The 25,494-nt window shown below is 43.4% G+C and overlaps 1 protein-coding gene across 1 annotated transcript; it reads left to right on the top strand.

The window, feature by feature from the left end:
- The first annotated feature begins 1,992 nt into the window (after positions 1–1,992).
- On the top strand, positions 1,993–18,032 carry FAM83F (family with sequence similarity 83 member F). The gene is made up of 5 exons (XM_041416869.1): positions 1,993–2,463; positions 6,142–6,309; positions 12,368–12,489; positions 13,068–13,780; positions 17,968–18,032. Exons 1-5 carry the CDS (start codon positions 2,008–2,010, stop codon positions 18,030–18,032), a joined length of 1,524 nt encoding a protein of 507 aa, XP_041272803.1. The 5' UTR covers positions 1,993–2,007.
- The last annotated feature ends 7,462 nt before the right edge of the window (positions 18,033–25,494 follow it).

Genomic DNA, 25,494 nt, shown 5'->3' with positions numbered 1-25,494 from the left:
CTACAGATCAAGCATTTATTAGCATTCTCAATTTTATGGAATATCTGAAATCTAATAAGGCATGAACCCACATTTTAACTTGCACTGTCGGGGACTGTGATAGAGTCTCTTTTTGCTATCAGGCCTGTTATTTTTCATAAAATCTGTAGGGATGTAATTACACTTCTGCCAAACTTGTTTGAAATCAGACAGTGGGCTCAAAAGTTTATTAGAGACATGGACAGACAGGCAGACAGGCACAGACACCATGACCATGTAAGTCTCATTTCCATCAGAAATAAGGCTAAAAGAACTTACATGGAAATTAATTTTTAAAGGAGACTTGATAGGCAGAGGAGCAGACCTTTGCAAAGTGTAATTTCAAATTTTAAGTGAATTTCATGCTAGGAAAAGCTTTTGAAGACAGACTGGAATACTAAAAGTATCTCTTTTACCTAAAGGAGAGGAACAGCACAGGATGAGCTGTGGTGGCCCACCAGATCCTTGTATTTTTATACGAACTCACACTGAGGGCAGGTGATTTCTTAGAGAGAGGAAACAAAAAGAGCAGCTTCAGAAGCTCTGTCCCCTATAGCTTTTTCTGCATGTGAGCACTTAGGGCTAATCACAGATGTAAAGCACTGTAAATGCCTCTGAATGTTTGTATTTCACCACTGCCTTTGACTTTGTTTGTATTTCACCACTGCCTTTGACTTTGTCCTTGTTTCCTTGTTCATTCCCTGCCAGCTCTGTCCCTGGGCTGCAGTGGGGAAGTCCTGCTTTTTATCCTTGTGTATGCAATCCGCAGTGGGGCTGGAATCTTGATTAGGGCCCCTAGCAACGATCACACACCTCCCAAAAATCGTAATTTAACATTACAGCCCCCAGTCTCGGTGGGATATGTGTGGCTATTTATTCATGCTCCCAGCCAGAGACTGGAAGCAGGGCTGTTTCACTCCCAGCTCTGACACCAGCCAGCTGGGCGGCCTCTGGCACATCACTCTGTCATCTTCCCCTCTGTAAGCTGGGTACCCCACACCATCTGCTTTTCTGGAGTTGCCGAGCTGCCAGAGGATTCAGAGAGGGCTGGCTACCAACTCCCTGTGCCACGGTGCACTGCTCACCTCCCTGGCCCCAGTTGTGTCCCCCTCTTCCTCAGGTGGCTGCCAAGTCTGAAAAAAGGGGGACAAAAAGTCTTAAATAGACTTTTGCATTTGCACCCCAAAATACACCTGGGGTCCAGGCCTGGTTCTCCTCCAAGAAATGCAGTCAGGACACTGGTGGCAGCCACGCCAGGGTGTTGTCCCAAATCTGGATTCTTTCACCCAGCGGGGAAGCTGATCCACAGACAGAGTTGAGATACTCAATTTTATTTCATGTTTGCACAGAGATGGGTGCGAAGTGGTAAATCCACAAAGCTAGGAAGCGTATTTATACATACATACACAATGTATACATATGCAAACATATTTATACAATCCAATTCAGGCAGCATTTGCATAATGAATCTACATCACTACCTGGCTCAGCTACTACCGCCTTCTCTTTCCCCACCTCGGTTTAAAGGCACAGGGTATTCCAAATTCATGTGTTCAGTGGGTGACGGTGTTCCCTCGGAGGTGCAGTCCTCCCATTTCAATGCACCAAACTCACTCTTAGGATACAATTTCACAAGTTAGTTTAAGATTTCTATCCCACATCCCTCGAAGCTGGTTTAGGCCGCCACATAACCAGCCTCTTCCCTTTATCTTACATCGCATCCTGCATCTCTTAGGTCAGGTTGTTCTCCTTTTTGCAGAAATTGTTCTCCCCGCAACCCGTGGCCCCATCCCCGGGGGTCACGCAGGAGTCTGGGAGAGGGGCCTGGCGGCGGGGACAGCCGTGTCCGCAGGGCCCGGGGGAGCGGCCGCCCCACCCGTCGGGGCGGGCTCGGGCAAGCCAGGTGAGGCGGTCCCGGCCTGCCTCTCCCTCCTGCCGCAGCCTCCTGCCCTCGCTCCCGGCCGGCGCTGCGCTGGGGCTGCCGGCGGCATGGCGGAGTCCCAGGTGCTGCTGCTGGACGAGCTGCACGTCAACGAGAAGGTGACAGAGGCCCAGGCCCGCTTCTACTACAGCGAGGAGCAGCGCCGAGCCCTGGAGGCGCTGGTGACCCGCGGCGAGGCCGCGTACCGGGAGGCGCTGAGGAAGGAGCAGCTCCGCGATTTCCTGTCCGGCCGGGAGCTGCAGGACCTGCGGGGCGGCTGGCGGGGCTACGACGACCCCCGGGAGGGCGGCAAGGTGGCGCGGGGGCCCGGCGGCGAGACTCTCTCGCTGGCCTACTGGCCCGAGTGCTCGGACACCGAGGTGCCCCCGCTGGACTTGGGCTGGACCGACAAGACGTTCTACCGTGGCATCAGCCGGGTGTCCCTCTTCACGCACCCGCGCAAGGAGGAGAGCGCGCCGCACCTGAAGGAGGTGGTGCGGGAGATGATCCAGCAGGCGCAGAAGGTACGGACGGGCCCTGGACGGGCCAGCCCTGCCCGCCCTCACCCGGGCCGAGGGTCTGCCTCGGGGCACGGGGTGCAAGGCGGGCGAGAGCCCTCGCTCCGAAGCAGGAGCGTGCTGGCCGTGCAGTGGTCGGCGTTCATCAGGCAGGGCTTTCCCCGCGCCTCGTTGCCATTCGTGTTACGCTTTGCCAAAGCTGATGCCTGTGATGGGGTTAAACCTCTGCACACCCCCTCCACCTCCCCTCGGCTGGGGTTCGGTAGCCGTGGTTCGCGTTGTCCTGTCCCGGCCTCATTCCCGGGTTCAGAGGAAGACAGGTCGTGATGCTGTTACAGCCACCCCTACCTGGTGTGTGCAGGTGTACCTAGTTAAAGACAGGGCAGCGTGTTCGTTTATGGGATGGTGTTTTTGGGTTCATTTTTTGTGGTCTCAACACCGTCCAGCCTGAGCTGCAAGTAGGCAAAGTGCAGACAACATGCGGCTGTTCCTCCCGTTTATCTTTCCCTGGAAATGAGTGCTGGTGGTGACAGGGTACCTCTGGCAAGGAAGCAAACCAGCCATGATGCTACAAGAGCTTGCTTTGAACAGGTGGGGGCAATCACGAGGTTTTTCGTCACCCACCCCGGATGTGGGTGAAGTTCCCGGGGAAGACCACCCAGGAAAAGATCTCCATCAGAGCTGACACACCCCTTGGGTAAAGGGGAGAACAGCGTAAGAAACTTCATTCCTGCGCTTAGTTTTGCAGCTTTCTGGTTTTTCTGCTTTATAATTCAGCAGTCATTTCCTCCTCCACCTGTTCCCCTCTGCCAGCACACACTATATGCACCACTTTTGCGGACCTGTTCAAACCGAATCTGTCGGGAAACACAGAAGACTTTCCAGAGGCATTAATCTGGTGGGTGATCTTCTCAGCTCCCTGCTCTCAGAAATTGTGCACACCCTGTAATTCCATTCACTGACTGGTGTGATCAGTCACTTAGAAGACAGAAGCTGTAAAGTCCTTACACTCTGATGTAGTGCAACTTCACCTCCTATTTGCGCTGCTGCAAAGGCTTCTCTAGACCGTTCAAGAACTGGGAAAGTTTGTTTCTTTCAATAGCTATGCCTAGCTAATTAAATAATTAATTCCTTTGTAGTTTTTTTATTTTTTTTTTCACTGACTGGACAAACTGTGCCCCTCCCAGCCCAAAGCTGGTTTCATGTTTAACAGCCATTTGAGTGTTTAATGGTCCTTTTCATAGATAACTATGCCTATTGTGTTCAGCTGAGCTGGCCCTGGCAAAAAAAAGTCTCCAGGTAGCAGCTTTTTTAATCACCAAATGAGAGTAGGGGATTGTTTGGTTTGTTTTTTTCTGAGGGGGGGTCTAAACAGATACTGGTAATATGTGGCACAAGTCTGTGGGTGGCTTATCATCAGTATTTTACAAACATATGTTAATTAAGCTACCTAGCTGCAATGAGATTAGCAAGCATTAACTTGCCAATCTTAAAATTCCTGTGAAGAGCTAGGCACACCTATGGGCCCTACAGATAAGTTTATTACCCATAGGATTGGAAGAGAAATGGGGAAAACCTCTTGCAGGGGTAGACACTCATGCTCTGACTTGCTGTGCTTGAGAACACTCCTAGCTGGGACAGGGGTTTGAGATGGTAAACACAACAACAGGCGTTGCCCATGGGAAGTTTTGACTGCTGTTCTCAATGGTCCCCAGTCTTGGAAAGAAGCCTGAACTGACCCAAGGCCCCACATCCTGGAGGGAGCCATCCCTTCACATTGCAAAGCCGGTACTGACAATTAATGGTTTGTCCAGGATGGGGTGTAATTTCTGCAGCTGTTACACTCATTGCAAATGGTGGGGAAGGAGAGAAAAGAAGTTCCTGCTTCTGCTATCCATTCCCTATGTGGATGTTCTTACTTCAAATTAATATTATTTGGCACCCTTTCTCCTAAATAGCTCATCCATACCACTGTGTGTGGGGGGGAGAGGGAGCATAACAGGCCTGAGTTACTGCATGAACTGTTCATGCCTTTAATTATGATTTGCCTGTATGTGGAGTTGTTCAGAAACAAGGTGGTACAGGTTTGCTGTATTTTAATTTTTAGAGATTCTGGTAACATTCCTGTTACGTTCCTGCTGGGAAGACAGAACCAAGGCAGGACCTGAAATCCTGCTCAGTAGAAGTTACTGTGGGGCTTAGTATGATGTAGCTCCAGCACAGTTCACCTCTATCAGGAACTTACATGTTAATGATGAGCATAAATACAATGTCAGCTCTTTTTTCTTTCTCTAACAAAGGGAAGCTGGTGTAAGCACTGTTGACAGAAGGAGCCTGACAGAGCAGATGTGTTGGTTGTTGTTGGCTGTACAAGCAGGGACTCAGCAGAGATTCAGCAGATGCAGTGGGGGATGTTTACTGTGGCATCACTTTCCCAAAAGCTATTTGTTCAAGGGCATTTTTCACAGGAAAGAGGTCTCTAGGGAGAATTATTCCCTCTTCCTTAGGGGGCTCCTGCGTGAGAGCCGCACCTTTTCCAAGCATCAAGTGAAGAAAGTCCTACAGTGTGATTCAGTATTTAGCTCCATTCACACCTGTATATGCCATCCCCAGCCCAGATGGGCTTATTGCTGTGATTCCCAGCACCTGGGAAATTAAAATTTAGACAACTCTATTCCCAGCATACTGTCAGTATGGCAACTCGGACCTGGTAAGCTGATGTTATGCAGAGGGACTAGAAAAACAGTAGTTTCCTCCATTGATAACCTTTAAAATGTTGAGAAGAATAACTCAGGCAGAAAAATTAATAGGTATTTCTAATGGTGTAAAAGATAGGTGTTTTGTCTTTCTCTCACTTTTCTGTAAGATCAGCATTAAAGCTACCCATAACATTCTTGGTTTTGTTATTACTCATCCTATAAATGTTCAGGCTTGTCTCTCACGTCAGTGGACCTTTTGTTTTTATGTAAAATCTATGCCTGGAAAGAAGGATTAGTTTTGTACCAAAAAAACAATGCATGCAAAGAGAGGGAATGGTCATTTTGCCTCCAAATCTTGAATACACTCCAGTCCCTTTCTGAGAAATATGAGCTGTTTATGTTTGAGCTCAGTAAATCATTCCTTGGGAAGCCAGCCCTGAGAGCAGACTTTTCACAGGGATTTGAGGAAAAGAAAAAAGGAAAATAGAATTCTTATTGTCTACACTATGCATCCTGGCTGAGGATGCAGGTCCTGATTCCTCTGCACATTCAGTCTTGCATTAGACACCTTCAGGTTAAGTGTTAAAGTTTTGTTTTCAGTGGGTTGTTTTTCAATCTATTTTCAGTGTTCTTCTTTATTTAAATGAGTCCTTACAGAGACAATGGAAGTTTCTCAATACAGAGGAAAAACTAGGTATTTGCTTTGGCATTCCTCAGGCTGCTAAAATAAGTCATTTTCATCCAGAGAAAGAGAACTCTCATAGGCATTTACTAAGGTCCTTCCAAAGTGCAGCAGCTAACCCAGAAAATTACAATTATTGGTAGTGCTTGGGCATGTACCTCCCTGTACTTTGGTCTCCCTATGGAGGCTTCTCCTCCATTATCTGTTATCAGTGCTCTCCTTTATTTTGCACCAGTGGGATGGGCCTTCCTTTCAGTTCCTAATATTTATTCAGTTGTCTGTCTACCATCTTGTTGTTTCCAGATTATTGCGGTGGTCATGGATGTATTTACGGACCGGGACATCTTCCGCGACATTGTTGATGCAGCATATAAGCGCTGGATCCCAGTCTACATCATCCTGGATGAGGAGGGTGTCAAGCTCTTCCTGGAAATGTGCAAATGCCTTGACCTCAGTGACTTGCAGATCCGGGTAAGGTGTTCAGTACTAAACCATTATCTCCTGCAGGTCAATGGCCTTTTGCAGTTGTAGTGAATCTTGGAACTTGCTTGGACCGGCAAACAACATCTCCTCCTGCCTGCAAGTCATACCACAACACTTAGAGTGGTGGAACACAGAGGGATAACAGCATGGTTTGATAATACAGAAGGAAAGAAAAAGGAAGGATTTGGATTTTTTTGCCTTTCACCCAAGACAGAGACCTGTGTAGTTTCCTGGCTCTTGTGACCACAAAATATTCCTGTTTGGGGAGAAAATTATCACAGAAAATTGCTATAGGTCTTCTGTGTGAGGATTCAAACTAGAGTCCCAAGTAGCTCTTTGAGTTGTCTGCATGGATTCCTCTTACAGGACACATATATTCTGTTGAAATCAAGACTTTCCTTCCCAGCAGGGGTTATCCAGGAGTGAATGAGCTTGTAGTCCTCCTCTAGGACGACTTAAAGGAGAATTTAAGGGATTGAGGACCACAGCTGCTGCCCAGTCCCATACCAGAGCGTGCCTTCATACAGTGCATGCAGCACAGCAGAGTAGTCAGTCTAGCTTGGCTGGCAGAAGCAGCCTCAGAGGGGTCTCACTCCATTGCAAACAGACTGAAGTCCTTTGTGTATTTCTTGTTAGTATTGTATTCCTTCCTTTTTCCCCATCTTTTTAGTCACTGTTGCTACTACAGACTTGTTCTAAATCCTGAAAAAAGTTGCTAGGTTGGAAACAACGTATGGGATGCCAGACTCATCCCTGTTTGTGATCCAATTGTTCTGTGCAGCGGCGGTGGAAAAAGTGCTTTTTGCCTGGAGGAGGGGTGGAGTTTCCTTAAACAGCCAATTAGTAGTTAAAAAAATCCCCAAAATACAACCAAAACTCAAAAAGCTCTGAAGATTACAGAGTCTCATATTAATCATTTTAGGAGAACCATCTTGAATCTGGATGAAAATTACCTGCATATATCTGAAGAGTTCTCCTGTGAGCTACCACTCTGCTCTGAGTTTCATCAAAAAAGACATCCAGCTGAGAAGTTTTCTAATTTTTCTCCAAAACAGTGGTGGAAGTTCTTTCCCTCTGATGTCTTTGAAAGCAAGACACAGAGCTCATTATAACAGACGTGTTTCAAGTGCCAGTGGTATTGTGTGTTCTAGGCTTGTGTCTCTTTGGTACATAACTGTGAAATCACAGCAGTAGTTCCATCTGCTCTGATACCAGTACTTTTCTTACCATGTCATCATGTACAGCAATGATGTCTTCAGCAGTACAATATTTTAACTCCTGGACAGAGTGAGTGAAAAGAGTCCTGGCATTTTAGAAAGAGTTGTGTTGCTACTGGAGAGGTGAGTTCCTTTCAGTCTGTCTTTTCTGTCTCTAAAGCGGTCCCCTTCTGCTCCCATGCTATGTTTTTCTTTAGACATCTTCAGCTAAAAATAGTGCAAGCTGAGTTGAAGCAAGTCCACTGAGAAGAAATTTTTAACATCTTTTGACCTAGTTGTTCACTATTCTGCAAAGCTTTAGCCCACAGATTGCTATCCTTCAAATTTTCCCCCTCTTTTCCCAGGTACCTCATACTGGATCTTAAATTCTCCTGAAGGTTGTTATAGGTTTTTTTTCCAGTACGGCTTAGGTGTTTTTTTCAGTCTTGCCAAGGTCAATGCAGTTACTTCCTGTATATGGTTCTGTGGAATGACCAGGGAGATTCTTCATGGAATGGGGAAGCAAGTCATTTGCCTCTCAAGAAAGATGTTCTCTTAGTATCTCACCCAGAGCTGCCTTGGATGTGCCTATGCTGCTGCTTGGGTCAGTGTAGCAGAAACCATCATGTAGGGATTTCCCTGGCAGCAGGCTTTGGATACCTGAGGAAGCTCCAGAAAGGTTAAGGTTTCTCCCTGAGGACTCCCCCCAGCCCTTCCTCTTTGATGTAATGTGCCAAGGGTTGAAGATCCAGATTTAAAGCAAGAAAGCAAGCTAGGCCTCCAGTCTTGTTCAGGCAGAATCATTTTGTCCCGCACTGTTTGATCACAGAAGATACTGAAATTGCTGAGGAAACTCTATCATTCACCCATTTCTTATCTACCGTCTTTCTCCTGACATCTGCTTTGATGTCTGAGTTTCTTCTACAGATTTTTAGCAACAGGGAAAATGTTATCTCCTTTTAGAATTACCATTTTCCTTTATTCTAGAAGATTTTTACCAGTTTTCACCAGACATAGTTTGCCAGCAAAGGAATTGCATAATCTTCTTTCCTGCCCTTCTGCCCACCTTTCCTTTGGAATGCTTGTGTGAGGTACAGAGGATGGCTTTTTTCCTCAGGAAGTTGCAGCCATGTGAAATATAACTCCAAGTTTTAGAGACAAATTCTGATCCCGGGGGAAGAGAGATGATGCACTACCATGAACTGCAGGGTCACAATGTTTATTCTGTCTTCTGTCACCACCAGATACTCATTTTGTTCTGTGATTTCTGCCCTTTTGGTCCCGTTGCCCTGTTCCTCCAATGCAAAGTGAATACTTCAACAGTCCTAATAGAGGGAGGTTTACTGTTAACACTGGGTTTTGCCCTTTGTCTATGTACAGTGATGGACATTTTCACAAAATTCCTGGCAATTGAATTACTTTTGTATGGCTGGCAAGGTATAATGATCTGCTGACAGTCTCATGGGAGGGAAACTGCTGTAGGAAAAGTAAAAGTTCTTAACCAACGCCAAGCATGAAATGAGAAAACATCAATTTTTGTCTGAAGGCCAGAGCTCGCCAGAATTGTATTTAAATTCAATCATCAGGACATTCATGGGTTGTTCATAAGAGCATGTCTTGTGTGTGTGAGTCATATGGCTTCCTGAGCCTACAGGACATGGTTTGTCAGACTTCTGTTGTGTTTGACACAAGAGTGTTCTACAGAGATCCCAGTGAATCAGAATTCTCATAGACACTAAATTCATAGCCCCTCAGAAATTCCTCTTTTTTCAGGACCTGAGGGTGAACGTTCTCACCAGATTTTAGATAAGTTTTTTGTCCTCATATTTCTGTAAACCCGGACCACAGTAACAGACACTTCTGCCCAAAGATAGAGAATTTTCCTAGAGTTCCAAGCAAGCCCAGGGAATGACTTATCTGCAGGAAGTTGACCTTCAAATTAATTTTTACATTCATTTTCCTAACATGTAAGAAGTTTCTCCTTTCACTTCAGAAAGTTTAAAAAGCTTCTGCCTAAGAAACTTTTAGAATTTCATTTCAGTATTTTATGGTTTTCATCATTGACTCCTACCTGAGATGAGGGAGGAGCGGATTGTGATGTGAAGCAGTTCTGTTGGTTTTTTAATGGTCTGCTTGAGTATTCTTCTAGACTACTTGTGACCTGAGAATGGGAGCTTGCAAGGCTCTCTTTTTGTAAAGACAGATAATACTCAGCAATGATCTTGGCAGGCCATGTCCCAGCTAGCTGCATTCCATCCTGTTCTACCTGAATACTTGCAAGTTACACAATTTTGTCAATAACTGTGCCTTTTCCAAGACTGCCCAGGGTAAACAGAGGATTTCCCAGTTCTAAGAGGGAAGGTACACATAGGATTCTCTGGAATCAGTGGAAGCAGTTACAACACCTCCCTTTAGGGTCTGTCTGGTGTATTCCCCCTACTCAGCCCCAGTTTCTAAGCACTACGGCCTAGGTCTGTCAAGTCAGTCACAGCATTACTGACTGTCTAAATTGGGTCTGATATAGCTTTCTGTAGATTCAGAGTGAGGTTTAAAAGTGTCACAATAGAGCAAGGAAGACCAATTCCTTACTGTTTGTATTAGGATGCTCTGTCAGACTTGACTGTTACCAGTCATATTGAGTGGTAGACAGGGAGATGTTAGTCACTGCTTGTGATAAGGAGTGGTGCAAGTCTGTGGAAAGGCAATATGGAAATTTAATGCAGACTGCATCTCCCATAAGCCAGGATATTGCAGAACAAACCTTAAGCAGGCTTCTGCAACAATACAGATCTGGAGGTGTCACATCTATGTGGTGAGCTAACTGGTCCTCTAATCAAAATATTTGTTACTACTGTAACTCTAGTACCCTCTGAAAATGCCTGCAATGTCATTTGATTTATATTTGTCTCTCCTCTTTTGTTATTGTGCAGTTTTTGTACGTGAACCCAGGCTTGTTTTTCCTCTGTAGCTTGACTTAGCAGTCTACAAATGTTCCAAGATCCTTCAAGGCAGAGAATTGTATACAAATAACCTGTTAAGTGACTTGATGTTTATATGACTTTGTGCTTGTTTTCTGCATTTCAAGATGTATTAATGCACTCCTGTACCTATTTTATTCAAGGAGGTTTTTGTGCTCAGCTGTTCAGTTCTATCCCCTCTGCACCATCCTAAGTGTTATATACAGCTCAGTTACTGCAGAAATTCAAGTGTGCCTTCTTTCCCCCAAAAGAAGGTGATAGAACATACAAACACAATAAGATCCACACTTGTTGTATGCTGGGAAACTTTCCGCTCACACGGGCTGATACTTCTTGATTCACAGGAGTACATATCACATCAGAGCTGTTGACTGATGTCTTGTGCAGTCAGCATGGCATGATTTGGCAAATCCCACATCCAACATTAATCAGCAAGGAAAAAAAAATATTTCAGGTGATCAGCCAGCCAAATTCAAATGTTATTTTAATTACTGGAAAGGGCACCATTTCTTCTGTGCTCTACCCAACCTGTCTTCAGCATCCCATACATATGACTCACTGCTAGGCCTTGGGCAAGCCACTTCATCTTTTTCTGTCTTAGGCTCCTCATCTTTAAAATGGGGTAATAATACTTTCAGCAGTGTTGGGAGCATTAATTAGCTAATGCCCACACAAGACTCCAGACAGATCAAGCAACAGCTGAATGCAAAACAGTGCTATCATCAGTTACTGTTAGTCAGAATTTGTATTTCCACTGCTGTATTCTAGTGGGGAAAATAGCAGCGGATTCAAAAGGCAGGAGTTACATTCAGAAAAACAGCTTTTGAAAGAAATCTGCATTCTTATAATCATTCCTGCATGCTGATTTCTATAACCTGTCAATATTTGAGCTGTTGGTGAGGTTTATATAATAGGACTTAGCTCTTTGTGGGATCTGAGGTGCTAGCATTAGCCAAATCCTCCTGATTCTTCTGCTCTGGAGATGGGGAAGAATGAAGCAAAGGCAAACTGACTTTCCCAGAACACCACAGGTAACAGTATCAGAACTGCAATTATGCCTGGGACTATCTGACTCCCATTTTTGACTCCAGTTCACAGTGCCTTTTAGCTTTCCATTCTTAAGGAATCCTTACATAAAAATATGGTGGAATGAAGAAAATTGTCTAGATTTGTGTGTCAGAGTGACAAGATAATTTGCTCCAAACTTATACTGACGTTCAATGTTTTTGGGTTGTGGGGAGGGCAGGGGGAGTGTTTCATGTCAGACACTTTGGCAGTTCAGCCTTGTGCTGCCAGGACTCATGAGCAGAGTAACACTCAGTCCAATGTGCAAATATATCCTTCTAATATGCACAGGCACATATCTATTGTTGAAAAGCATGTAACCTTAACTTTGTGGTTTTTCTGTGCCTGGTAGTTCTTTGTTTCATTACTTGTAGGTTTGCTGACAAAAGGGTGTGAGATGTGAGGTTTGGGGAGAAGTATTCTTTTTCTAACTATTTCCATTCATTTTATGAAAAGATTCTCCTTACTCGTCTTCAGAAATTCTTCTTCGCTGATCTATTCTGGACATTTGTAGAGACTTATCTGAAAGCATTGTCTTGCCAGTGGCTCAAGTGAATAGCTCAAGACAGCAGGCAGGGTTTTGATGATGCTGACCCCTTGGACAGCTGGAAACTGTCCAAGAATGGAGAGGAGTGACCTGCGTAGACTATGCTTTCCTTTTGCAGCCTTCTGGTGGCTGGTACAAAATGAGCTGTAGTCCCCGAAGTAGTGAGACAATGTGAGTGACATCTTAAGACTTGGAGCTGGCAATTATCTAATTTTCTGCCCTATTTATTGTGACATTTTGTCTTTTCACCTCCCTGTTAGAATGTCCGCATACGCTCTGTGACAGGAGTTGGGTTCTACATGCCATCAGGGAAGATCAGAGGCACGCTGGCATCCCGATTCCTGATGGTGGATGGTGAAAAGGTGGCCACTGGATCATACAGGTGGGTTACTCTTGTTTAAGGTGTTAAGGCATTTATTTAAAGAATGGTCATGACTTTGCTTGAAAGTCTTCTTCACATGTCACCCCCCTGCTATCCCCGCTTCTGTAATCTGTGTGGCATCTGTAGAAACTGGAGTGGGACAACAAAGAAGGTGGCATAGAGCCCTTCTTCAGGGTATGGAACATACCCATGCTGGCAGACCTTTTCAGAGAGCTAGAGACAGTTCCACACTGCATCTGGAAGGGGTCTACAAGGACTCCCCACCAGTCCCTGAACTCAGTTCTCTTCAGTGAGGTTTTCAGTCCGGAGACTCTTCCTGTTGATTTAAAAAGCAGTGCTGCTTTTTAAAAAGTATAAACTGTCCTTCACAGTTTCAGGGCCTTTTCTCCCAAATCTGATCTACATGTCTAAAGAAGAACAATAATGTTGTGTCATGTATCTATTGGGCCCCATCTGGCCAAGGATGGTAAATGGGGCATAATGCTACGTATTCCCCTGTAGTGTCTTAGGTTTTGTTAGGTGGGCTGGGTCAAGTATGCACCCCAAAATCTAATGTCAGTTCTGTTTCCTCCTCTTAGCTTCACATGGACTTCATCTCACATTGACAGAAACATCCTGCTAGTCTTGACAGGACAGCATGTGGAGATGTTTGACATTGAGTTTCGTGAGCTCTATGCCATCTCAGAGGAAGTTAATTTATACAAGGAACTGGGTATTGCTAACCCATTCCTCCTTGGAATTGGGAAGCCAGGCTTTCATTCCTCCACCGTGGCTCGGAAGTTCATTAACCCAAAGTATGGTTTAGTAGCAGGGGCAACCCGTGGTGATATGATGCTCTGGGCTTCACGGCACAGGCAAGACAATCAGGGAAACATGGAAAAGGAGGAAACAAGTGAGTCAAAGAAACGGTTAAATCAGTTCCTGAATGACTTAGTCACATTGGAGCAAGTGTTCCCAGAAATAGATCCACCTCTGGAGAACTTGAACAAGCTGAATCGGAGCCCTCAGAAACTGTTGTCCCGGCTCCACATGGACCTGAAAAACAAATCCAAATCCAGAGAGTCTATTCGTGACATAAAGAAGGAAGATGCACAGAGCAATGCAAAGCAAGGAAAACGGTTTGCCAGTGGGATTTTCAGTCGCAAGGCCAAGCGGTCTCCAGGCTCAAGCATCGAGGCCAATTCTTTTGCGAGTGAAGGACATTCAGGAGAAGACCTTGGCAACATGAAACTGGAATATGAGAGGCTCAGCATTGGCCATGCTAGTGTTCGGAGCACTGGAGGCAACTCAGGTAAAACCTTTTACCAGCATACTCTGCTTTCTGTGTCCCTTGTTCTGAGCTTGGCTGATTGATGCAAGCATACCCACTATAGGCACTTATGATTAGATCCTCTCATTTCCTCTGAACCAAAATGAGCAAGAACAAAGGGTAGAAGTTGTATCAAAAGATACATGCAATATAGGTTGAAAGCAATTTAATGGCAGTCTGACTGTAAGGTTAGTACTTCTCATGTGGATGTTTCTCGTACTTTTGAGCAGCAAAGGAAGAGAAAGGTGAACATTGCCTTGTGTAAAACAGTGCTCAGTCCATTAAGTGCATTTGCCTAATTAACAGCAGCACTGTGTTCTCTATTGTAGTGGCTAGCAGGCCACAGACAGATTTTCAGTGTAATCCCTCCTTTCCAGTGACAAATTCCTCGTGGAGAAGTGAGGAAAACGTGTTTATGTTGAGGTGAGGGGACAAGGAGTGGAGGAAAGGGTGCAAGTCTTTTTAATTTGTTCCTTTGCCTCCTTCTGAAATGGGAGAGAATTTCATGAAAATAGAAGCTACAAAGAAGTAGATCACTGGATCTCAACTTTTCTTTCTTTGCTAATGCATGATTGATATTTTCATTAAGTCCTTTGAAGGCTTCAGTCAGTTGAAGATAAAAATTATAAAGATTTCTAATGCATTATGGGTCCATAGCTAACTCTCCAGCATTTTACATGTTTTGTGAGATTGAAGTAAATCTTTGGACTATTTATCCTGGTTCTCTTCCTCTCATTGAGCTGTGTTGGGTGTCAATACATTCTGCGCCATCAGGAAAATAAACTAATTGCAAGGAGAACATTTCTTCTCCACTTGTCTGGCCAGAGACCATTCTGTGCTCTGATGAATGCAAAATGCACATGTAGAGAGACTGAATTCTTTTGCAGTTACCATGATGTGAAACGGAAAGACGTTCTCTTGGGACCAAGAAGAAAAGCAAGGTATTGGGACAGTCAACAACAATGATTAATTAGGTTCCTGGAAATATTTTTGGCTGAATGAAGGACAGACTCAAAAATGCCAAATGAACACAAGAAAGAGGAACTGTAAGAAGGGATGGCTAATTTATTTGAGACTGTAGTAGATCCATTTTAGAATCTGCATTTGGCATTTGGGGAGGCAGAAGTAAACCCTTGTCTAAAGAGGTCCTCTCTCCAAGTAAGTCTTGAGCACAGACATTATGTGCTTGTGGGCCCTATTCCTGAAAGCCAGGAAAAGCAAAATCAGTGAGGACCTGTGGGGAGATGTATGGGCATTTCCACTCGCAGGAATGGACCTGAGTGCTTGCACCACCCTCTAGTGACAGAAAGAGAGAATTGAGTCATCTCTGATTCATCATCACTTTGCAGTATCAGAGATTCTCACTGTCACCTGTTTCAAAGCAGCCAGCCTGGCCTTCCCACAACGTCCTGATGAAATCAGGCCCAGCTTAAGGCACGAGGGGTTGATGTCTTTGGCTGGACAGGGGGCACTGCACCCTGCTGGGGCATTGCACCATCCGGGCAGCAGGGGAGTCCCTGTTCCTCCTAACATGGTGGATCTGTGCCAGACAGTCTGATGCTTGGTCTAGACCATTTCCACAAATACATTAGCATGCAATTATGTTCAGGTTTTATTTATTGCCACTGTTACTTCCTGCAGACTGACAACTCTTTCAATAAGAGGGAAGGAAGAACTGAGAACAGGGCCAGGGAAGGTGCTGAGGTCCAGCACACCAGTCTTCCCCCTGTGCTTTTTCTGACCTGATAAATCTTTCCAGTGAGTCCTTGCTAGTATTTTTGGTTTATGCAAATTGAGAATGCCTGTTCATGGTGCCAGTGGGAGACTCCATAGCTTTTGAAGTATGGTGTAAGTAGACTTTGTCCATCTGGTGTCATCAAAGGCTGAAGGAAGATCATGGGTTGTGTTTTACTTTTGAATTAAATCAGTCTCTTGTGAGAGAAAACTTCTCTAGTCTAATAGTCCCAAAGCGGCATGTGAACAGAGGTGGTAGAGGGCACATTAGATAGATGGAGACTCATGAGGAACAGAAAAGGATTTAATAAAAAATTCTTAAACACAGCCATGGAATAGAGTTCCAGCCTCAGTATAAAGATAGGAGGCACTTTGTTCTTGGGTAACTTTAGGGCTGACTTAGCTTGAAAAGTTTTAAGTTGTCTTTGAGCAAAGCTAGTAAAAACTGGTGCTGTGATACTCTGCGTGACAGAAGGGAGGTAAGAAGTGGAAATGAAAGAGAGGGTACTTGGTATTCTGGCAGCTTAGGATGCAATTATTCAGAGCTTCACGGTTTGAAATAGCTGCCCTTAGCTTTTGTAAAGATTAAACAGCACACTTAAGCCCCATGGGCCTGCCTGTGCACACATCCTCCAAAGTCACCATTAATTCTCTAGCACCAGAGACACATCCCACCTTGCAAATGCATGGAGAGACCAGATCCACACCCAACTAGCTCATAGAGTAGTTGAAAGACATTATTCAAGCAGGCTAAAAGTCAGATTCAGTCTTGCAGGAGCAAATGGTGATGAAGAGAATTTGAACTGGGAAGGGAAATGATGGAAGTGTGTGCTGTGATGGAGTCTGAAAATCTGATGCAGTTTTTACAGGCTAGAAAAGGATTCCTACAAGTGAGAATTGGGAGTCTGCACAGTACAAGGGCTACAGATAGAAAGTAATGTCCCAAACTAAGTATCCGAATTAACACCCTGAGGTGTTGTCCTAGCACATGGCAGGTTGTACATTGTCTTACAAGGCTTTCTCAAACCACATCATGAAATTAACAGAACCCTTGGATTTCACTGTTGCCCTCTGAGGGACACAAGAGCAGCTCTGAACCTGACCAGAATCTTGTTAATTTTAAGCTGGTGCTGGGCAGACTGTGGTCAGCAAAGACAGCGACTTCTGTGTGCAGTTTCTGGGAAGCACTGCAAAAGTCTGAAAGCTGTGTGCCTTCAGAAGGCACAGACTTTTTGGTTAGTGTTCTCCTTTGGAAGAAGCAAAGTGGGCTTGTTCAGAAGGGTCTGCTGACCTCAGGTGCTCCGTGCATCGACTTCATTCCTCATGAGCGGTGGTTGCAGGATACATAAACACATACACTTAGTAGAAGGATTTTGTGTTTCAGTTTTGTATGCTTCTTGCAACAAAAAATGGGATTTACTCTGGGCACTGCAATGGCATTAAAATAGCTGCTTAGTTATCACCAGCATTTTGCAGCCAAAGTGAGATCATGGAAGGGTGGTAATTGGAATTTTCAGCCTCTTTTCTAAAGAGAAAGAGGGAAACATTGTTGAGTACATACAAGGAGGATGTTTGCTCTAACTGTAGTGGGATATGTAGAAAAAGGTCAGAAGACAGGAGCAGAAAGTGACAAAAATGAAAGGGTTGGGAGTTGAAATTAAGCAGAGAAGCACAGACATCTTTCCCCGCTGCCCTGGGCCAGAGTCACCAAAGCTTTACTGAGCTCAGATGAGCTCCTCTACTTGAAAAAGCTTCTGAACATGCTTTTGTACAGTGCTTGAAACAGATATGCTGGGGCATCCAGATCAGCATCTGGCTGTAATGATGGACACCAGGCAGAAGTGTAAGTGTTGAAAGGTACAGATACTGGGAGCAGAAGAAATTCATATAGTAAGCAGTGAAAAAAATTAGGATTATAAAAAACTGGAGGCAGCATACTCTGCTACTTTAGTGAGAGACCTTGAGGCCTTGGGATTGGTCTTGCAAAGGCAGTGGTGGAAACACTGGCACTAGAGATGTTTGAAAGAAAACACGAAAAAAAACCTCTACTGAGAATGTGTGTGGGTATCAAATGAATGAGATGACCTTGGGTTTTCGGAGTTTTTTTCCATACCTCACTCTTTGGAAAACTTCCCACCCAAGACATGACCAGACTATTTATCAGTGCCAGCTGGGACCTAATGAAGCTGGACTGGGTACAAGCCAAAGCCTAGAAACACTTCTGCAGTGGTTTTCTCTACAATATACTCTGCATTTGCTCTTATTTTAATGTTTCTTCATTTCACTGCAGCAGAAAAAAAGCCATGAGAGAGTGCAGAATAATGTAGGTGTAACACAAGGTGTATAGTAAAAAATGAGAGTGAAGCATGAGTCTGAACTTCATCCAGGGCTTATTTACTTAACATTAACACTACTTTAACTTCTTTTCCTTCCAGGTAACCTGAATCCAAACTCCACTATGAGCGACAAAAACAAACAATCTACCTGTGTGTTATCTTGATTGGGAAGGATTGTCTGGAGAACTAAAGACTGAATCTCAAGCTGGAACAGTAACTTCTTGATTGATGTTGAACCTGCAGCCACATCCTCATGCAGTGATCTGTAAAGCCACTGCAGACCCTGGATGCATCTGGCACCCCCAGATAAAGCACATTTACTGGGTGATGAGCAGACTTTGGGTAGTCGGTCCCTTAAATGAGGGTTAGTGATGAATGTATTAGTCCATATGTCTATGTGCACACATATTTTGTATATAAAAACAACTGTGATGACTGGTCTCAGAGCTCACTCTGTGCCCAGAGAAATGCAGGAGATTATCTGACTTACTTGTGCTGCTACTTCGGTCTGTCTAGCTGCAGACTTGGAATCACTGTGTTGCATTGTTTACTCTACTGCACTAAAAATTATTGATCTGACTGGCTGTAAGGCTGAATCCAACTGAAGTGGCAAATACTGTGTGAAGTAGGGATGTTTACAGACAGTGGAGCAATCCTTTGTCCATAAGGAGTCTTCCTGTAGATTCCTGTTGTCACTTGCCCAGGCAGAAATGAGTGGTGTGGGAGAAGGATTTAGCTAACAGTAGCCTACAGAGCAGTATCAGAACTGTTTCACCTCATAAATGTAGCAGTCGAACAAAGTGATTTAGCAAGAATGTGGCAAAGAGGAAAAATGGAATATAGGGCAATGTTTAACGTGCACTTGAGACTGGGTCAGGAGAAATGCCTGACAAGGGGCCTGGGCAGAATCTGGGAGCAATAACACAGACTTCAGTGGCTGTGATGAAATCCTCATAGTTGCAAATTCAGCAGTATTTTTACCATTCATGGAAACTGAATGATTAAGGAGCACAACTTTGAAGGTTGAAAGAGGAAGCAGTGGAGGCATGCAAGATTTTCAAATGTCCTTTTCTTTTTTTTTTTTTTTTTTTTAAAGTTAACCTTTCCAGAATCTAAATCATGCTAAAATTGAGAGCTTTGATCCATAAGAAGCATTGTGTTCAATCAGACCAAAGGCCATCTGATCTGCTGTTCTGCCTCTGAGAATAGCCTGTAACAGGTGATCACAGAAGCATAAAATACAAGGCTTGTATATACAGAGGTCTTTCTCTGACACCATCCCAGCAGTCTATGGACTTTCTCAGCTTTCTGGCAGTTCCTTCTGGACCTGGTCTTAATGAATGCACTTAGTCCCTTTCTAAAAATCCTTTTTTACTTTTGGCCTCCAAAGTGTTCTGTGGTAACAAACCCTAAATTCAATGCATGGTACAAAAAAGAACTGTTGTCAGGCTGTTTTAATGGTTTCCTTGATGATTACCTCCTAGCTGCTGTGGGATCTGACTAGCATTTCTGTCCTCTTGTTCACTATCCTTTTTCTAGTTCTGCTCACTAACAGAGTGGATAAACAGATTGTTTTTGTCTCTACAGTGGGCAGATTGACATTTCACTCTGCTTTCTTGCCATTTAAATTACATATCCTGCTGTCATAAGTAAATCCTCTTGTGATACCTAAAAAAATTAGATCCTAGTTATTAGAAGAGACCTGAAAACTAACATGCTTACTTCCAAAAAAAAAAAAAAATTAAATAGCAGAAAACCACAGGTTTAGTTTTGTTGCTTTTTGTTTAGCAAAACCGTCTGGGTTTTTAGCTGCACAACAAATTCACAGCAAAGGCAATTGATGCACTCCCAACACAGAAGCAGCTGATCGAAAGACTCTTTCGGGTGCTGGGTTGCAGTAGAGGTTGTTACACTCAAACAGCTGTCTGTAGTTGATGATAAAATGCAACTGATTGATTCACTGATTTATTAATTGCCTTTCCTTGAAGTATATTTAATTTGAATAGCAAGCAGTTTTACTGTTTTACTCTATTTACTCTGCAGAATCTCTTGAGATGTTAAAATACCATAGGTATTGTGCCCTCTGTTAAACATACTCCTCCTCATTCCATGGGTTAAATGCTTGCTAGTCGATATAATACATTCTATATAGCCTTATGGGAATGAGCTGTAGTTTTACAGCTGGGTCTGTCAGCTCATATCATGAGCAGTGTTTCATAAAATTGTTCCTGTTAATGGGGAAAAAAAGAGGTGTTGGAAATGACACCACCCCTTGGATGTAGAAGTGACGTGATAGCTGAGCTATCCTGTTGGCTTCATGTGTGTAGCTCATGTGTCTAAAGCTACTCGCTGTCTTTGCAGGATACCTGAAAGTGGTTTGATTTTGCTGTACTTTGGTTACCACTCTGCAGACATTTGGGAGGCTTTTTTTCTCTCTTTGTATTTATTTCACTTTGTTAGCAAAGATCAGATATAAATTTATTAGGGTGATGTTGTTCCACTTTTTGTTCTGAAAAGAACAGTATCATCTGGTGCTTCCTTTTCCTCCCAGGCTTTTAAAATATTTATTTTTTTAATTGTGCAATAGGTTAATTAACTAATTAGCACCATGTTGATATATATGGTCAGGTTTTCCAGGAAGTCCTTTATCTCCTTGTTGCTTCATCTTGGGTGACTTCACAAATAGTCCAAGAGGCTGATTTCACTTGTCTTTCCTTTCCTTCTGCGCTTACGCATTAGCGTGCTTTACTTTCTCTTCCCTATGGTGGATGTCAGAGCTCTTTTCTGTAACCTGTCAACTAACAGGATATCCTTTCCAGAGAAAGTCTCTCATCTGCTTGTCTTCTTTGTTGCCACACCAGTTCCTGAAAGGTAATGTTCACTTGTTTTCAAATTCTTTCCATGGAAGTCAGTCTCATGCCTTGACTCCAGGGGCTAGTAGAATTCCTTAGGCTTATCACGCGCTGCTTAATTACTTAATTTGAGAGAACAAACTTGTTTTTTGCATGATATAAATCTGCTCCTTAAACTCAGCATGACTGTGAGGACTCACACAGCCTTGTTGTTCCACAGTGGAGGTTTCAGGCTCTGGTGGAACTAGTTCTTCCCTGAAGATAAAATCTGCTGAACTTGGGCTATTTACCTGCTCCTATGGCAACAGAAGAGAGTCTGTGTGAGGTGAACACATTTATTTTGACTAGTTTTTGCTAATTGTGATTCTTGATGAGTGCTATAAACCTGGGGCTGTGACCTGTAAAATGAACCTCTCTTGCTCTCCAGATAAAATGTGGTTGATGGTATTGGGGGTCACAGAGGCAAAGAGCAGTGCTTAGGAATTGTGTTGGAAGTCAGCCAGCAGAGGTTGAAGGTAGAGCAGTCTTCAAATAAGCTGTCATTTGGTGCTTGCCCAAGATACCCCCTCTTGTAATCAAGTCACCAACCTCCTGAGGGGGTGGGAAAGATGGGAATTGTTGTTCTGTTGCTACTCAAAAGAGCCACATTAGCTCTCTTTGGCATCTGTCTCCTGACCCTGTACAATCCCAAGAGGACGCCTGTCCTCTGGATATCTTTCCCTCTTTGGCTGGTCTGTGTGGAGCGCCATGGGGCCTACAGCTGTGGTCCTGGTTTTGGACAGAAAGTAATGAAGCTGGGGCTCATGGCTCTCTCTTTCTGGCCTGCAATGGTGAGTGGTTCAGAAAGAGCCACTTGGCTGAATGTGTGCCTTCTGTGTTTCTTTTGGTATGCATTTGTATATTTAATGTATATGTGTCCAGTTAATTATGTGGGAGACCTTTTCTAAGTCAAACAAATAAACTCTATACTGTGTTACATTTAGATACTGTGTTCATGGTGTCACATGTAATTTCTCTGCTACAGTTCCTGGATTGGGGGCATTTTTCTCATTTATTTGTCAAGAACCTATACTGTCTGCATTAAAGCAGGTTTCTGTGTAAGTGGTGAACTTCTTTGATCAATGTTTGGTGGTATATGTTAAAAGAAATGCGGGCAGCTAAATTCTCCACAAGTTCAGTGTTTTGTGGCCTTGAGTACCTTAAGAGAGACTAATTCATTCCTGCTTTCTTGCTGCTGGAGTAGGCTGCAGCAGATGTCCACTTTAGTTGTTTGGGGTTTTTTTTTGTTGTTGTTGTTTGTTTGTGTTTTGTTTTGTTTTGTTTTTTTTTTAATTACTTTGCAGCTGAAATGTATCTTGCTGCAGCTATAAATGCATCTGATAAAGTGCCACCTCGGTTTTCCTTTCCATCTTTCTTATATAATTTGTACCCATCAGCAATGACATTTAATTTATGAAACGGAGTTCCTGTGCTACATTTCAGTTTTACCTGGTACAATGTAATCCTTGACATTTAAGTAACTCACAAGTTTTTTTTTTGTTGTTGTTGTTTGTTTGTGTTTTGTTTTGTTTTGTTTTTTTAATTACTTTGCAGATGAAATGTATCTTGCTGCAGCTATAAATGCATCTGATAAAGTGCCACCTCGGTTTTCCTTTCCATCTTTCTTACATAATTTGTACCCATCAGCAATGACATTTAATTTATGAAACGGAGTTCCTGTGCTACATTTCAGTTTTACCTGGTACAATGTAATCCTTGACATTTAAGTAACTCACAAGCTCTTGTTTCCCATGGTCCTTTTGTTTGCGTGTACAAAAGCCCGTTTTAAAATTCCTGAGCATGTTTCAGAATAAATCCAGCCTCTATTTTACTTTTGGGCATTAGAGTACATTAAAAAGTATATGCAGTAAACAAAATCTTCATCTTTCAGTGTTTTAAATCCGTGTAGCAATTGCATTTGTACTGTTTAAGAGGAGTCTGTCTAATCCAAGCTTGTTTCACAGGGTATCTCAGGGCTCTGCAGATGCTGAGCTTCTTTCTTGATAGCAATAGCACCACCATGACTTTCTGCCTTTTCTTTTTCTGTTTTGGGGAGGTTCTCCAAGAAAGAAAGATAAGACTGTCCTTCCCCTCATTTCTCTGCTACTTTAATACTATACTTTTGTTGCTTGACACTTTTGTCTGTGCTCTTGCAAAAGCAGGGAGCAGTCCAGGACTGAATGACCTCTTTGTGTCTCTAGAACTTATGTCCCCTGTCCTTAGCCTGCTGAAGAAATGCAAATTTGGAAATCCTCGTTAATAAGCAAGGCGTTGGAAAAGTAGAGTCAGTGACTGTAGGAACCAATTTGGAAGAGAAACCTATGGATGTAGATGAAATGGTAAAGCCTTTATGCCTCCAGCAAGGCTGGCAAGGTTTACCTAATTCTTTGCACAACTCGTATTTCTCATCCTTCTCCCAAGTCTGGGCATGTGTGCTTGGGGAGTTTGGTTACAGAAAGCCACAGCATGACACACAGCACTCAGCATCCAAATGTGAGCAAATTTGCAGGGCTTTTCAGCAAGATAAGGAAGTAAGAGAGTAGGTGGAAGTGTGTGCACAAGAACTTAGGGGCACGGTAGCTGCTGTATCCTAAACTCATCACATAATGTGTTAATGTCTTGAGTTTTAGAGATGTTTCTAATTCTACTCCTTTCTCCCTTTTCAGCCTGTCTGCAATATCAACTTTAGCCTTCCATCTTACTTGTCAGGTTTTATTTTCTTTTTCTAAAACATTAGAAATGTCACTGATAGGAGGACTGTAGGCATAAAACAGCCCTCCTGCCTGCCTTGGATAGAAAGCAGCAACTTCTAGATGACAGAGTGCTGAAAGCAATGATTTCATAAACACTGGACAATTTTTTTATAGAGGCTGTAATTTCACTGGACGTGTGAAATTGCACATAACCAGGAAAACACAACCAAAAGAATTTGTGCAGAAAGCGCAGAGGCAAAATACAACATTTGCATAATGAGGATTGTGACTGTTGGAGAGAGCTTGAAACCTAGAACATAAAAAATGAGAGCTGATTTCAATGAATTTACATTCAGAAGCACAGGGAAGGATCAGGGAGGTCAGGTTAAGGATATTTCTATTTGTGAGTATTGACTCTATTCGGCGTGGGGGGGTTGTCTTTTTACTTTATTTAAAGCAAAAGAGCTTCTGCATTGCAAATGTCCAATATATAAGAAAGATAAGTATGTTGCACCAGTGGGCTGTGGACTGATCAGCAGTTTGCATGGGCTTGGAAGTGGATTTGGCACATGCCTGCTGCATGTTGAATGAGCACCCACGTTTGTTCAGCCATTTGATTTCCCAGAGTGGAGTGACTTCTAGCAAGGATATTGCTCTCTGCAATGAGACCAACAGCCAGTTGATTGCAGGATGCAGCACTAATATCAAGATGCTACTCTGACACTTTTGTTTAAAAGTGCCCAAGGGATAAGATATATGAGCTAAATGTACGTGAGAACATGGGGAAACAAAGGAACAGGAACACGTCTGTGAGATCTGGCTGCTGGAACACGTTGGATTATGTTTCTCCTCAGCTGGCTACAGACTCATGGCAGCATGGAGAATGGGGGAAAAAAAGACTGAGCCCACAGGAGAGCAGTCTGCTTACTCCAGAGCAGGACCCTACACCAAGCATTAGAAACAAAGGCTATGTCTTTCACACCATCAGCATGTGTGGAATAGGAATGCCAGTTGTCTATGACAGCAGGATTGCAGCAGCACAGGTGTGGAGTTTTACACACTTGGAATTGTGAGGAGTATAAATGCTGAGGGTTTCCAGAGGGTTTATAGTATAAAAAGCTGAGGGTTTATAGAGGCAGACCCTTGTGTCTGAGGTTCCCCCTAGGATGCAAGAAAAGGTAAGTGCTGCTGCTTAGTTATAAAGGGCAGAAGCCTATTTGCCCCTAATGCATTGCTTGGTGGGTGTTGTGGTTAAAAAACAACACAGCAGGGGCTATTTTATTATTGTTATTCTCTGGCTTTTGTGAAACTGCACTACTAGTGGAAAGGTACCTGGGATGAAACTTTTTTTGGAGGGGATGCTTCCACAAAGAAAGATTATTTAAAAGAAAAAGCTAGTTCCCTGAGAAGTTACAATATATTTGGTGAAACCATGTGAAACCTTAACGTGTAGGTGCTAGACAACCTTGGGAAAAGGGCACTTACTTCAAGTGTTTGAAAAGAAAAGCTATTTAAACTTTGAAGGAGCTATTGGTTTTATTGTTACAATATTTATGATCCTCTCTTTATAGGTCATGCAGCCATTTCCTTAGTTATCCTTAATCTCCTAGCAGAAAATCTTTCCCTTGGCTGACAGTCCCCTTGTACCGAGCACTTGCACTGCAGAAACAGAAAACAGCAAATCTAAACAAAGCGTGATCATCTATAGCTGCCTTGCTAAGTGCACAACACATCTGCAGAAGGATCAATTGCTCTGATTTAGCATGGCCATTAGTGACATTTTGCCACTGAAAGGAAGAAAATGTCTCTCTTTAGTGTCCCGAGGTATAACAGCAATAATCATAGACATCAGAAATGGGAAAGGTCACTAGGTCATCTAGTCCATTGCCTCAGTACAATGCAAGGCAATTCACCAATATAACTTTTCTAGGACTTGGTAAATTATGCTACCACTTGTTTGATGTTCTCCTTCAAAGTCTAACAAATCTTATAGGAAGGAAGTTAAAAAATAACTTTTTGGAGGGCTACAGTAGGCGGGTGTT

Source organism: Onychostruthus taczanowskii, unplaced genomic scaffold (assembly GCF_017590055.1).
Source record: "Onychostruthus taczanowskii isolate IOZ18803 unplaced genomic scaffold, ASM1759005v1 scaffold53, whole genome shotgun sequence".
NCBI lineage: Eukaryota > Metazoa > Chordata > Aves > Passeriformes > Passeridae > Onychostruthus > Onychostruthus taczanowskii.
This window is presented reverse-complemented; position numbering and strand designations above follow the sequence as displayed.